The following is a 15,848-nucleotide window of genomic DNA, read 5'->3' on the forward strand; positions in this document are numbered from 1 at the left end:
CTGAAAGCACCGAAAAGTATTTTAATACCCAAAGTGATGTTAAAAAAATAGGTGCAGTTCTGCCTAATACTTAGAAACTTTGAACCAGTAATGAGGGACAGGTCATGTTTTCAGGAGCAACTGCAATAAGGGTGCATATCCAAAAGGAACCATAGAATGTTTTGGGTTGGAAGAAACCTTGAAAATCACCTCATTCCAACCCCCTGCCATTGGCAGGGACACCTTCCACTGTCCCAGGTTGCTCCAAGCCCAGTCCAACCTGGCCTTGGACACTTCAAAGGTTGGGGCAGCCACAGCTTCTCTGGGCAACCTGTGCCAGAGCCTCAGCACCCTCACAGTCAATAATTTCTTCCTAATGCCTAGTTTATATATCTTCTCCTTTAGTTCAAAACCATTCCCCCTTGTCCTAATCATGGAATATGTCAAAATGGAAGGATCCCGTCAAGATCGTCAAGTCCAACTCCCTCTTCTCACAGTACTACCTAAAACTAAGCCACACAACTAAGGAAGCTGCACCAGCTGAATCTGTGCCTCCTTGAGAACAAGATGAAGAGCTCCTTATTGCAGTGCTGGTCCTTCATGGTGAGACTCCTCAAGGACTTAGGTGTTCATAGTCATGACAATCACATCAGTGGGTGCTTGCCCTGCGTGGGCAGAGCTGGTGGTGGCTGGGCTTCAACTGAGGGGTTGGCAGAGGGCAGCTTAGAGACAAATCATCATTTTGGTTTGATTTTCTGCAACATCACTGGGAATTGCTGCACTAAATTAATTCTCTGGGCTGCAGGTCTCCAGAGGACAATAGTGGTTTGTTCTTAGCAGGGCCCAGCTGGGTGATTGTGTTACTGTGGCCAAATGAGTTGTGGACCTAATTGTCCATGTATGCCACCGGCTGTGCCTGCCACCCCCTCCCCTTAGCTGGGACATCACTCCCCTTACCTTGTTGTTGTCATGCCATCCTGCATCAGCAGAGCTCTTAACTTGCAGTTGGATGTGCTGTTGGTGTGCTGGAGCTGGGCAGAATGGCCATAAGAGCAAGAGGAGAGAGAGGTGTCACATAAGGCCACCTCATTTGGTGACCAGCAGGAAGGGGTTGAGAGGAACAGGGTATGCATGCAGTGCTGCTTCCCAGCAGTGCTCTCCCCTTCTTAATGGTTGGACTAGATGATCTTGAAGTTTCTTTCCCCTATAAGTACCAAATGGCTACAATAAAGTTTCTAAAGAACTTTCCCCAGACTGAACAACCCAACTCCTTCTCAGCCTTTCCTCATAGGAGAGATGCTCCAGAACCCTCTGAGCAATTTTTGGTCCTCCTCCTGAGGCACCTAGGTCATCTTCACAGAATCCTTGAACACTTTGGTTTGGGAGAGACTTTAAAGATCATCTGTTCCACCCCCTGCCATGGGCAGGGACACCTTCCACTATCCCAGGTTGCTCCAAGCCCCATCAGAACTGGCCTTGGCCACTTCCAGGGATACAAGGGCAGCCACAGCTGCTCTGGGCAACCTGTGCCAGGGCCTTGGCACACTCACAGGAAGAATTTCTTCCTAAATCTAAATCTCCCCTTTTTAAGTTTGAAACCATTCCCCCTTGTCCTAGCCCTACCCGCCTGTGTAAAAAGTCACTCTCTCTTGTTTTTATAAGCACTCTTTAAGTGCTGGAAGGTAGCAGTGAGGTCTCCTTGGAACCTCTTTTCTCCAGGTGAACGTCCCCAGTTTCTCCAGCCTGTCTCCAGAGCAGAGGGGCTCCAGCCCTCAGAGCATCTCTGTGGCCTCTTCTGGACTTAGTCCAGCAGGACCATGTCTTTGGTATTGCTTGTATTGGTGTTGCTTTGGTAGCAGATGGTGTGATTAATTTATTTTTACTCAACATGTGAGGAAAGTCTTCATTGAGTGTGCATGTGTGGGGTGCTGTTGAGTCAGTGAGGTCTAGAATGGGTCACAGGGAAGGAATGCAAGAACCATTCCCAGAGCAGACACGCAGACAGAGATGGGACAACAGAACACCTCATCAGTGTTTCACCAACCTCAAAGTACCTTTTGGCAGAGGACTGCTCTCAACATCTCCCTTTTGGCTATGAGGAAACTGAGTCTGTAGCTGGACCTCCCCTCACCACAGACCATGCAGTGAACCTTTGCCCACCAGATCCTCCTGTGTGTGAGCCCTTCCACACATGAGCCTCCCCTGCAGGACTTTTCTCTCAGTGTCACAGTGCAAAGCACTGGCTACGTGATGCTATTTCAGCCAGCCAGAATTGAGGGAAGGAAATATAGCGGCAGGTTCCTCTGCTGTAGGAAAGCGATCTGTTATTGAAATGGCTTTCTCTTTGGTGGAGTGTTTCCTGCACGGCTCCTCGGCACTGGAAATGGCTTTATCCATCTACACCTTGTTTTCCACCGTGAGTTCATGGAGGTGTTGTCAGCAGCTGGTTGCTGGAGTGAATGTGAAGCCCAGTAACTTGTTTCTTTCTCATGCTTTCCCTCCTCAAATATAAATGTGCTACTGCCTTGGAGTGAGCACCCAGGGCTTCCTGCTGCCAGATTGCTCCCCAAAATATCTGGCAGCTGGTCTCAGATAAGGGCAAGCACTGGTTGATACTCTCAGTGGGTATAAGTGGAAGGCTTTATGGCACCCACTGTCTCATACAATGTCATTCAATGAAGCCTGGCCCATTTGAAGAAGCCCAACAGCACTTGCATGGTTTGGGTGGTGACTTCCAGTTTCTGGCCATGGCAAGTAGCCACCCACTCAGCAAAAGAGCATCTTCCACCCACTCCTTCTCCCTGCAGACCAAGATGGGGACATTGGCCCCTGGGACCTGGGAGGGAGCAACAAGCTGAAGCTCTGCAGGGCCTCCTGGCATGGTTAGTGTGTGGAGAAGTTGCCAGCTCAAGTTGTTTGGGCTCTTGTTGCAGAAACAATATTTCTGTCTGACCCCAGTTAGCAACTGATGTTTGCAAAATAAAGAAGTCAAGGCACTGGAAATACTTTCCATTCCAGCTCTTGTCTCAGCCCAAAATATTAGTATTAAAAATATTGCATCTATTATATGCAGCTAATATCTCTGCTGGCACATAAATCACCCAGGGATTTTTCATCTCCATATTAAATTAAAAAAAAAGTTAACTCTGCTCTATTTTTAGTTATTTATTAACTGTTTTGTTTCCATTTATTCCTACTACAGCCACAGCAGTCTGTCTCCAAGGGACCATCTGTGGCAAGAAGAGTACCTAGATTGATTCAGAAGGTGCTGGGGTCATTGACAGGCATGAAGGCCTGGGTCTCTGCTCTTTCTCTGATAATGTCTTTATTTAGCGTGACAGCCTCCGGGGCACAAGTGGACAACAGGCTTCTTTCTTTCATTTAAACTAACATTGCTCCAGCCATTCCCAGCATTGTGCAGATGCTATGGATCTTCCTAATTTCCTGATTAAAGCTGGAGTTGCGGGTCCTCAAGCAGCAAGGGCCAAGAGCTATGTGACATCAGAGCTGCAGAAAGTGGCCCAGATCTTTGCCTTCCCCCAAGCGGTGTGTTCCCATCCAAGCTGACAAGTGAGAACTCATCCAAGAGAAATTAAATTTTGGGAGTGAATCAGACCCTGGCACAGCTTAGCAATTCTGTGGGAGTGTTAGGGGTAGCATGAGAGAAGAGGCAGGAGTGGAGTCAGGAGCAGAGAACTCCTCTTATTGAAGGTGACCCTGCTCATTACAGACGGGGTTGGCTAAATGACCTGTAAAAGGCCCCTTCCATCTCAAACCATCTATAATTCTACGAACTCTTCTTTTGACAGTGGGACAGATTAAGTAAACATTCAGGAAACAGCTTAGTATTGTCACTGGGTTGCAATAAATCAATTTCCAGATCAATCCTGGCTGCTAAATCTCTGTATTAAATGCTATAGGCTGCTGCATCTTGTTTAAAGAATTTAGTTCAATGTGTTTGATAAAGGATTCTGGCACACCTAAGTCCAGGGCATCTCTGCAGCTTGGGGTGATGTTTTACTGGATCCCTGTGTCGGAAGTAACTGCTTGCCATTGACTTTGGGTCATCTCATATGTCTGGACAGCTGTCAGGAGATCCTGTCAAATCTTGCCTTAGCTCCTACAGGAAAGACATTTATTTCTTCACTAGAAAGCACTGATATAAATAGGATATGGAAAAAAAAAAAAACCCTAGGATGTCTCCTTGCTGCAGGTCAAAGAGGCACGGGGTCTAAAGGAAGACAGCTGAACACAAAGGCAGCAGGTGGGGGCTCATTGTACTATTTAGGATGTGTCTTGGGGGACAGGACCACAGAGGGATGGTGTTGGGCTGTGTCTGTGCATCTTGGCATGGGTTTAAAGTTTATATCTCTTGGAGGATTATCAGATCTCGGGTTAACTGATCATCCTGGGTGTATTTTTAAAGGAGGCAGCCTGGAGTCTGAAGTATAAGCTCTTTTATTGCAAAGTAGTAAAAGATGATTCCATATTCATTCAAGCACATTCTTACCAGTAGTCCAGGATCCATTTGCGTTTGAGAAACATTGTGTACTGTGGTCGTGTCTTAATTTAAACTGTTTTGTCTAAACTGAACTTAGTTCCTTGTCACTGTGTTTTCCGATGGTTTTTATGTAATTTTTGCTATCTTGTTCACAGTCTACTGGGAATCCAACAACGTAATTCCAAGTAATATAGTTTACAAAGAGAACTACTTCCAAGCAATTTCTACATGAAATCACAGCAGTGATTTCTAAATCGGTCCAGGCAGTCAGCCTTGAAGTCCAGGAGGTGCCTTCCAAGCTGGTTGCCTGCTCTGTGCAACAAGGGCCTCTATCTCGACATCCCTCATGATTTGTGGGAGATCCTGCAAAGCATTAAAAGAGTTGTTTCAGAGCTATCTCACATGCCATCTGTACTTGGGATGTCTTTCCTAAGCTGGTGTTGCAAAACAGCTCCTTAAATTCTTTCTGAAGATTCATTTCCATGAGGCTTGGGAGAAAATAGCTGACTCAGGCAGCCTGTGCAGCCAAGCATTGCAGAATGTGAGGGCTGTCCCTGAGTTTCAGCAGTAGGGAGGCTTGCTTTTTGGTGCTTTTTAGTCCATCCCGAGGGGTGTCGTTCCATGTCCCCTCAGCCCAGCAGTGCTGTCTCTGCTCCTGCAGCACAGGAGCTGGCTGGTGGTCCTATGAATGGGGTGGGATTTTTGTCTTTCATCCATATGCTTGTGAGTCAGTGGGAATTTTGGATGTAAAGACACAGAATCACACTAATACAATAGCTCGGGTTCAAAGGAACCTTTAAAGCTCAGCCAGTCCCATCCCCTGCCATGGTTAGGGACATCTTCCACTAGACTACGGTATTTAGAGCCCTGTACAACCTGGCCTTGAATGTTTTTAGGGGTAGGGCATCCACCAGCATTCTGAGCAACCTGTGCTAGTGTTTTACAACCATCACTGTGAAAATCAGTGCTACCATGTTGGTTTATAGTGAGTCTGATTATGCTCTAGAGGACCAAACAAGATCATCTATAGCAAACAAAGGCAGATGTGGTGTCCTGGCCCAAAGAAAGGGTTATCAGCAGTGATTGTACCTCAGGACCAATGTGGTGGCAAAGAGCATTGTGCCCATGGAGGCAACTCACATGAGGGTTTCATAATGCTTTTCCCAGCAGCCAGAGACTCAGCCTCCTCACAAACATCTCTCCCCGCACTGTGTTGTTTTGGTTGGCTATGCTTGTCTTCTGGCTTTCATTGTATGTTTTTAAAGATGCATACATGTAAGACTTGAAATATGCACTTCATCTCAGCTGTTCAAAGATGATTTAAAATTTGATCCACCACCATTTTGACAGGTGGACTTTCTACACTTCCAAGATACCGTGTCTGTCCAGATTATGTGGGCTCAGTCTGGCAGTTGGGGTGGTCTCTACCCCTGGTGACAGAAAGGCATGAAAGAAGTGTGAATAATTTCATTTTTGTTTTCAGGAGTGAACATGACATCTTGTTCCCTTCTCATCTGAGAAAAATGCAAACAAAAATTAAACTGGAGCCAAGTGAAACCAGTTTGAGAGAGAAAGCCAAAGGGAAAACACAGCACAAATCCTGTGTTCTTCATCCTTGAAGCTGTTGGTTATTGCTTTCTGTGGGGTTTTGAGGATTTTGATTAAATTGTGTGGAACTGTTAAGCTTATTTGAGTGTTTCCCATTCTCAGCTATAGCTGGATAGAAAAATGGCCAGGGCTGGGCTGTGATGCACCCTGCATCAAAGCAGTACTGAGTTATCATTATCCATGCACATGAAACATCAGAGTTCCTTTGATGGAGCTAGGCTTGCTGAAGAGTACTTCCAGGGGAAATCAGACCTTTAGATTAGAAATTCAGACCTTCTTCCTCATTTCAATAGCAGTAGTCCCCAGAACTCTTGGTACCAGATTCAGATGCTATAAAATTCCACCATGTGCTAACTGGGATCCTTCAGCCCCTCCAGTTTGGACCACAACATCTCTTAAATGCTCAAAGCCAGTGATGATGGGTGCTCCTGACCACAGCAGTACTGCCATGCCCAAACCTCTCCAGCAGTGCCTGCTTCGGGATACTAGTCCAATTGTTTGTGGTCTGGCTGGAATATGCTTAGTTCAGAAAGACTGGGCCTGGAGACATGAGTTTGTTCAAGGGATGTTTCAGAGGGTTTTGTTTCTTCCTGCCCTTTCCCTCTTCAGGCTGATTTTCCTGAATGAATTTCCAGGAATAACCCACATGCCCCATAATCCACGTGAGAATTTTACTCTTTTGGCGTCGATTCCAAGGGGTTTCTTTTTAAGTTCCCTCCCTCAATGGAAGATTGTGTTGAGATTTTTCAGAAAGAAGGTTAGAGCAGTGGCTTGACATCCCACAGGGTGAACCCCACCAGTCCTCTATTTGCAGGAACAGCTGCTGAGTTCCTTGGGGATGCTCTGCTGCCCCAGCCTTGAGGGGTGTCATGGATAAGAGGGTTCTGGGGTCATCATAGGAATAGAAAGTCCCACAGAGTCCATTCCTGCACAGATCCTGGAAGTGTTCCAGGCAGACTGGACAGGGATTGGAGCACCCTGATGTAGTGGAAGGTGTCCCTCCTCATGGCAGAGAGGTGGAACTGAATGGTCTTCAAGGTCCCTTCCAAACCAAACCATTCTATGACTGTGATCTTAATCCATCCCTTGCAACAACAATTGCTAATTAGTTACAGGCAGGTTAATAGCAAGGCTGATCATGAGATACTTCCAAGACTTAGCATTATGTTCCTGATCCTCACACAGAGATGAGACCCTGCCCAAGCAGATAAAACTTACTGTCTGTCAAATACAGTGAGGAATGTGTTCATTCAAGCACCAGAAGGATGCAAGGGATGGAGAAGGTTTGACCTTGACATCACTCTTCATTCTCAACCTCTTGCCTGAGTGTCTGCAAGTCCATATTAGTTGTTAATTACTTGGTGGCCCTGGCTATGCCCACCAGGTGTTCTGTTCTGCACAAAAGCAGGACTAAATCAGAATTTCTGCTCTGCAAGGAGCTTACAGTATCCTGGAGGGTTTATTCCATGGGGAGGTTGGCTGAGATTGAGGCAAGTATCCAAGCAGATTCTCCAAAGGCAGGAACCAGCATGTGCAGACACCTGGTCCCTCAATCTCAGGATGGAATTTCAGTCTGTTTGTCTGTAAAAGGTGCTCTGCACTGTGGGGTAAATGTCTTAAGTGTCACTGTCAATGTATAGACTCTCAGAATTTTTTAGGTGGGAAAAGACCTCTTAGACCATCAAGTCCGACCATTGCCCCAGCACTGCCAATGCCACCACTGACCTACATCCCCAGATGCCACATCCACACAGCTTTCAAATCTATTAAGGGATGGAGTCCCAGGAAGCTGTGCCAGGGCATGATATCACTTTCAGTTAAGGAATTTTTCCAATATCCAATCTAAACCTCACCTGGCACAGCTTGAGACCATTTCCTCTTGCCCTGTCCCTTGTTCCCTGAGAAGAGAGCCCAACAGCCTCATGGCTGCATCCTCCTGTCAGAGCCAGAAGGTCCCTCCTGAGCCTCCTTTTCTCAAGGCTAAGCTACCTGAGCTCCCTCAGCTGCCCCTCACAGGACCAGTGCTCTAATGTGACTCCTCACCTCCCAGTGCTTGTAGGAATTGTTTGCCCAGATCTCTGTGCAGCCACCAGGAGAATGCAGCCCCATGTTGTCCTCCAGCTCCCTACAGGCCAGACAAGTGGTGGGGGCTCTCAAAAGATTCGTCTCACTCATGGGGATGCGGGCAAGGCTGACAGGACAGAGCAACTGTATTCTAGACCACAGTTGTCCATGTGTCTAGAGCTGTTTTCCCCAGACTTGTACCTTCCTGCTCCTTTCTTTGGGAGTAAACGATGTAGTAAAAACTTGCAGAAATCATGTCTTTCTGAGCACGTAGGCTGGTAATCACTGAGGCAGCTGAAGCCTTACATTTGTTTGCGTAGGCTTCTCCAACACAACAGACATTTGTCAGATCTAAATTCTGTTGAAAGGTATCTCATTTAGTTAATTAAATAAAAAAATGGGTGGAGGAACAATAGCAGAAGCAATACCATCCTATTTCCAGCTTGGCAGCCCTGACTGTCTCCCCTTGGTTTTTAGTACTTTTGCAATTTCTTTGTGACTCTCAACATCTCTTTATTTTTCATTTTGTCTGGTGGCCAAATCCCACTGAAGTCAGGGGGAGTTTTGAACTGAATTGGAATTTGGCCTTTGAAGTGAAAATAGTTATTTAATGTTAAATGGAGTCAAGAGATAAGAAACCATTGTACTGTCCAGATGCTTTTTCTTGTAGCTGAATTATGGTTCCCTGCAAAGCACTGCATCCTTAGGGCTAAGGATCAGCTGAGAGGGACAGAAGAAGGACTTCCCAGTAACTGCAGCATTTTTCTGGGGTGAATTCTTACTTTAATTGGAGGTGTTGCTGTGTGATTCAAGTTTCAGCTTCTTCCCTTCAGCAGCTCAGACTGAAAACCTGGGCTGGGAGGTGCATCTGGCCTGATAACCTGGATTTGGCATGTTGCCCCAAGGCACCATCTTGGGACATCACCTTCAGCTGCCATCTGAACACCTACAGTGCTGCCCTTGAACAAGCATGAGGCTGTTTCCAGCAATCCACAGTGGGAGTGTGGCAGGAGACCCAGGTCCCCATTTTCTCCTCTCCTGGGGCCCTCTGTGTCCCCAGAACCTTGGTCGCACCTGAGAGCAAGCATGGGTCATCCCACCCTCCCAGGTTTTGAGATGCTGTGCAGGCAAGAAATTTATAAGATCTGAGCCCTGTTCTCCCTGCTTTGGCTCTTCTTCCCTGCAGATCCTATTTCTTCTTGGCTTTTCTTCTTCATTGGGGTGTTGGGAAGATAAAAGCACACAACGAATCTTTGCCTGAATGCTGGATGATAGTCTAGACCCCTGACTGCTGCCAAGTCACAGACATTGCTCCCTGTTTGCCATTCTCCTTCCTTTGCCTTTTATTTCAAGCAAATTTTTTTCCCAAAACTTTTGTTTAACTCTGGTGTTTTCCACCCTTTGGCCGGTAACTGCACAGCTTTGCTCAGTGTTTGCTCTGCCCCTTGCCATGGGGACATCACCTTTTAGCTGTCCTGTGGAGGGGCAGGGGTACCTATTCTCCCCCATCCTATTGCAGCATCCCCAGAATGAACAATCTTGCACATTTCGCATCAGCTTAAATTAGGTGGTTTTTTTAATCTTAGCTTTTTTTTTTTTTTTCATTCATAGTCCTTAAACATTAAGGGTTTGGTTTAAAATATCATCACGTCTTCAGAAAAAAAGCTGCCCCTGAATACATTTCTTGCAGGAATTTATGGCCAACTTTGTTTCCCAGCTCATTTCCAGGCATTTTCCCTGGCTTCTGAAATTACAGGCATGTCTTTGTGCAACTTCTGTAATTTCTGTGCAATATTTACAAATTAAATAAAGTAGCAGGCTGACTGGCTTATAAGCTGAGACATGAAGTGCAACCAAACAGTTAAACTCAAATGTCTGAGAGAGGAGCAAAACCACAGAAAGCGAAACTCTTGTACACTTAGGCGTGTGAGAGCTTAGTACCAGATAAGGTTTTTAACTAACTTTTATTTTGACATTCCCCTTTTAATAAGCGTTGCTCCTTACAAAGCAGTTTATGTGATTGCGTTACTGAGAGGAAACAAAGAAATGCCAGGAAAACTTGATGTAGGGAATCTGTACTCATAAAATGCTTGTAGCTCCAGCAAACAGGAAAGCTTTTCCCCTCCTCTCCTTCTTTTTTCTTGTACTTTTTTTTTTTTTTAATTCCCTGCCATTCAGTTTGCAAGGGAGAAAAAAAACAAGGAAAAAACAGAACCAAAAACCACACATTGAATATCTCAGAAAACCAGATCTGGTGGCCTGAGAGTAAACACAAATTCCTTCCAGTGCCATGAACAAGCCTCTTCGTCCTGCTTTTGTTAAACACGAGCCCTCACTCTTTGTGGTTAAAAGCCAGTTGGCCTCAGAAATAGGTTTTGACTCCTGGGGATGCCAAGGAATACAGATTCCATGGGCAGATGGCTTTGGCAGGCAGGCTTGGAGACTACTGACCATTGAATTGTATTTGTGAATGGCTACTTCCTTTGTCTGAGCACCCTTAGCTGAGCAGTGCCAGTGCTGAAAATAAAACTTAATTGCTGCGGGATGGATTTAAAGTAAACACTGCTATTCATCGAGATTGGGGTGGAGGTTTGGGATAAGGGATGAGGCTGACCAGGGGTTTTATCATGACTACAAAACCAGTACAGAGGCAAACTGCTGTGGTTACCGCAGCTCTCAAAGTTGTTTCCATGTTTTTGGGGCTGATACTGGGGAGATGTCCTGTGTCACCCTCAAGCACTGCTCCCAGAAGCCTTGTAAAGGGCTGGGCATTAAAACATCCCACAGGCTCTCAGAGCCAAGACTAATATCAAAAAGGTAGCAGGCAGGGGATGCCAGCATGCCTAGGGTAACTGTGGTGAAATCCAGCTCTGGTGAAAGCAGCCAGTGCCAGGACCATCTCCATCTCTGGTGTATCATGGCAATCCAACTCTGCCTTCTCCACTGGGGAGAGCCACACTGCAGCCTGTTTGGAAATCTGAGATGCCTGAGACTGCCAAAGCATTTCTTCCATTCAATCCTTGTTTTTTTGGGGATTTGCCATCTCTACTACTGGTTACAGCCAGCACTCAGGGGTTTGCTCACTCTTTCTGAGATGTTGTAGTCTCTTGAGTAAACCCTTTGGGGGCAGTTCCTCCTCTTTGTGGCTGTTGGATTTCCATGTTACCTGTTTGGAGCTCTGTTCACATAGGCCTCTCTCTGGAGGCTGTGGCTCCTGGATGCCATGCCCTCCATGTTTCCAGAGCCAAATATGATCCTCTTTTCATCCATGCGTGTGTCCTGTCCTGGTGTAGAAGTGCTGAAGGATAAGTGTAAAATGAGGCAAACAAACCATTTGGTGTGGGCAGATTGCCAGTTAACTTAGTATCTTGCTTTTTAGTTATTTTTTTCCACTTAGAAATTCCTGATACATTTAAAATAGCTCAGGGCAAACCCATGCAGCAGAGTGCCATGTTGGCAAGCAAGAGGAGAAAGTGTAGGCCAGGAACTCTAAAGTAGTCAGAAAAAAAACCAATCTGGTATTTCTTGCCTACCTGACTTGCTGCTGCTGTCTTTTCTGGTTAGTATGGAAGTAACACAGAAACCTGGGAAAATTTTTCCTGGGAACCAAAGTCAGGTTGTCAAACTTTACAAAAACCTTCAGCTGAAGTATGACTGTCACTGAAAGAAAATTAGAGGCATCAGTTGTTAGATGATGAGAAACTGCCTCCCCTTTTGTGGTTCCCTGCCAAGGGCCAAGCTGTTTGGTGGAACACGTGTTGGCCCAACACAGCCATGAAGGAATGGGTAAACTTCTTTTGACTTTCTTCTGTTTTTTTTTCAATTCCCTGTCATTCACTTCGCAAAATAAAAAACCAACCAACCAACCAAAACAACCAAACCAAAAACCCTGTTTGGTTTCCAGCTGACAGGATTTAAAACCTATTTTCTGTGACCAGCTGGCTTTTCAGTGACTTTCTTTGACTTTCCAGGCGACAGCAGAGACTTCCCGGTGGGAACAAGTCTCAGCAGCACGCAGATCATCAGCAGGGTGGCACCAAACATAACAGGGACCACCAGAAACTCTACCAAGGAGGCCAGGCCCCTCACTCCTCGGGCAGGACAGGCCACCACGGCTACAGCCAGAACCGGAGATGGCACCACAACCAGAAGCACTCACCCAATGACAAAGAAACGCACAGAAACGCCAAAGAGACTGAGAATTTGAAAATTGAGGACAGCTCCGCGTGCACGGTGCACGTCCCTGCAGAGGCACCCCGGGGCCCCGAGGCCGTGGAGAAGCAGTCCCAGCAGGCCATCCCCGAGCTGGAGACCAAGAGGAAAGACAGCATCCACGAGCGCACGGGGGACAGACCCAAGATCAATTTGCTTCAGTCTTCTAAAGACAGGCTGAGGAGGAGACTAAAAGAAAAGGTATTATTTCTTGAGTTTCTCTTTTTTTGAGTTGGCCGTTCTCCGTACAAAGGGTGGGGTGGGTTCAAGGGACCTTTGCATCAATTCTCCCAACTTGTCTTAATCCCCCAGTGTCAGCACTTCACTTGGGGTGTCTTTGTGCTTCTTCAGGAGGCCTTTTATTGAAAGAATTGAGGCTTTGATCTTGACTTCTCAGTTTTTGAGAATTGACTTTGAGCTTGGTTAAGGTTGCTACCAGCTTGAGTTCTCTAGGACTGGGAACTCTTTCCCATGGGGCAAGGTTGATGCACACGAGTTCCCTCCTGGTCTGAAGAGCTCAGTCACTTTGCAAAAAAAATCTACAAAAGGCAGTTTGTCTCTACAACTACAGAGCTAAATGCCAAACTTTGACTCTTGAGTGCTGAATAGTTGGACTCCATTGCTTTAAAGCTGATATGCATTTATCTCTGCAATGAATTGAAATGCTCTTATCTCCCCCCCTTCCTTCCAACAACCCAACAATAACAAAAGTATTGCATGCAAGTGACAGAGGAGAAATCCTTTTTGGAAACAATATTCAGCCACAGATTTCTGAGGAATTTGGAGATGATATCTCCATTTGCCCCTATGAAACTCAGATTCTTTCTCTTGAGATTCTTTTGTCAGACTGTAAAAAGCATCCATGGGGTTATCTCTAATGAGATTTCCAAAATACAGAGCAAAAATAACCTGAATATATACAATTCCATGGGAGTGCATGTTGGAAATGTATACCTTTGAATGCATGAGCATTTACTATTTCTGGATGTGGCATGAGGGGGAGTAAGAAATTTTGTTAGTTATTTTTATGTTCTTTAAAGCAATGGAAGTATAGTAGAGACTTTCTAAGTATTCATTTTAATGCTCTTCTCAGAAATTTAGAGTCTTGTAAGAACAAAAATCTCATCAGCACCCATTCTTGGGTGGGTGTTGCCAACCAGCCTCCCACTGGGAGGTTTGGACAACTTCCTTGGGGATTCGGTTTGTCCAAAAAATTGCTACAGGTTTGTATTGTGTAAGATTGAGCTAGAGGAGTAGAAGAGAGTAGACCAGAAAAAAGCAGGATGCATGCCTGACACTGGGGAAAAAGGAGCAAATGCATAATAAAATGTTGAGAAGAAGCAATAATTTCTGTAGTAATGATGGGAAGTGAAAAGTGTAACAGGCAAGAGATGGAAAAGTCAAGAATCTTTTGAATGCTGGGATCATGTGATTTCTTTGATATAAATTTACATCATTATAGATATATTTAAAATATTTTTGTATTTAGATTTATGTAATATATCTAAATATTTATAACTTTTATATTAAAATATATATAAGATTTTTTGTGGGATTGTTGTCTGAAGATTTTGCAAATATCAATGCATTTTCTAAAGAGAAACAAATGTCCATTATCATGATGTCACAGACACCAGAAACTGATGCCAAAGGCAGTCAGAGGTCATAAGACTTCAACATCCTGGCTCATGACCCTCAAGCACATCTTCTCCCTGAGCTGAGGGGATTCAGGGGTGTGGGAAATGGAGAAAGGGGACATTTTTGGGGCAAGATGCATGCGCTTGTGCTTTCCAATGCTGAGGTTATACCATTGTGCCACTAAAAGATGCTTTGTCTTTTCTCTTTCTGTTTATGTCTTCCCAATCCCCTTTCCCTTTTGCTCTTTGTGCAAGGACATGGGCTGATATATCTGTTTTTTCCTTGTGTAACAGACGCCTTGTCTTTCCCTTTTCACGGACCAGGACGAAGTCACGGTGGAAACCACCAACCCTGAAAAGAATAAAATGGACAAATTAATTGAAATTCTCAACAGCATGAGGAACAACAGCAGTGACGTTGACTCTAAGCTCACCACCTTCATGGAGGAGGCCCAGAACTCCACCAACTCTGAGGAGATGTTGGGGGAGATAGTCAAGACCATCTACCAGAAAGCGGTGACAGACCGCAGCTTTGCTTCCACAGCAGCCAAGCTGTGTGACAAAATGGCCCTCTTCATGGTGGAAGGAACCAAATTCCGGAGTCTGCTCCTTAACATGTTGCAGGTAATGATATATAAAGTTAGTTTTTCAGATACCTGTGGCATCATTTCAGTGGGTCTTACCATTTTTTTTGGAGCTGAGCTGTTGACAAATTCCTTTTGAACCCAGCTGATGAGTTCAGACTGCACCTGTTGTTTTGTCTGTGCACATCTTTAATGGTTACCACAGATGATGTGACACTGAGGGCATCCTCAAGGTACTCTTCATTCTCATTTCATGAACTCTACACGGAGCTGTGGCATTTCACACGAGGACCTGTCTGAGTAATGAGTCAGTTGTTTGAGGCTGCACCCCCATGGCATGAAAAGAAATTAACTGGGAGGATCTTTCAATATAGGCTGTTAGAATGGAGTGTCCATCTCAGCACCAAGACAAGTCCCTGTTGGTCTTGGACACCAGAATGGTCCCTGAGCGGGCTTTTGGCTGTATCGCCTGGATGAAGGGCTTGATTCTGGTTTCTGAATGCAAACAAAACTGAAATAATTGCTTATTTTCTCACTATTGTCTGGGTATGTGTATGTATTGTTTATTGGTATGTGGATAACTGGTTGGTTGCTCTGCTCCAAAACCATCAGCAAAGCTGCAGGGAGGAGGATAAAGCAGTGGCTCTGATAACTGGTCTGTGAGGTTAATGGTTGGACTTGGTGGTCTTGGAGATCTTTTCCAGCCTGGATGATTCTGTAATAATGTTGGATGATGAGAAGAAAGGGATGTCCTCAGCTTCTCATGGTCTGCTGAGAGGAGTGTGTTTTACTGAAGTGCCACCATCAGAGAGGGCGGTTGTTTTCTGGAAGGGTGTCACATGCATGTCCAATTTTCTGCCTCTGGAAACAGAGTTGAAACCACAAATTTCCATCCTTAATATAAGGTGCATTTCCATGTGGCTGTTCCCTCACACACAGGTCTCCTGTGGGACATGCAGAGCTCTCATTTCATTTCTCTGCCACAGGTCTGTTGTGCAGCACCACTCCAGTTTTTGACTCATATTTTTGTTCTTCTTGCTGTTCTTGTTGGAGATGCTCTCTTGGATGCTGTGGCTGGCTGACTGTACACTGAGCTGGCTTTGGGGCAACGCAGCAAGCAGGGAAATTAGGAGTGGAATAAAAGAGTGAAAATCTGTATCCAATAATTCTGCACAGTGACTGATCCAGCTTTGCTTCTCATTGTTCTGTGTGTGTGTTAAACACAATACCTCTCCTCATGCCCACTCCCTCCAAAGCCCTTGG

General features: G+C 45.4%; 1 protein-coding gene across 2 annotated transcripts in view; it reads left to right on the forward strand.

Annotated features, from left to right (window-relative positions):
- Window positions 1-15,848, forward strand: part of CTIF (cap binding complex dependent translation initiation factor) — a 112,796-nt gene that overhangs the window by 62,353 nt on the left and 34,595 nt on the right. Inside the window, exons 7-8 of one of the 2 annotated variants that reach the window (XM_062513461.1) lie at window positions 12,124-12,565; window positions 14,296-14,625. In XM_062513461.1, coding sequence (XP_062369445.1) covers window positions 12,124-12,565; window positions 14,296-14,625 — 772 coding nt within the window. The remainder of the gene's footprint in view (window positions 1-12,123; window positions 12,566-14,295; window positions 14,626-15,848) is intronic. The other variant, XM_062513462.1, reaches the window with a different exon arrangement.

This window comes from Cinclus cinclus, chromosome Z (genome assembly GCF_963662255.1).
Source record: "Cinclus cinclus chromosome Z, bCinCin1.1, whole genome shotgun sequence".
Lineage (NCBI taxonomy): Eukaryota > Metazoa > Chordata > Aves > Passeriformes > Cinclidae > Cinclus > Cinclus cinclus.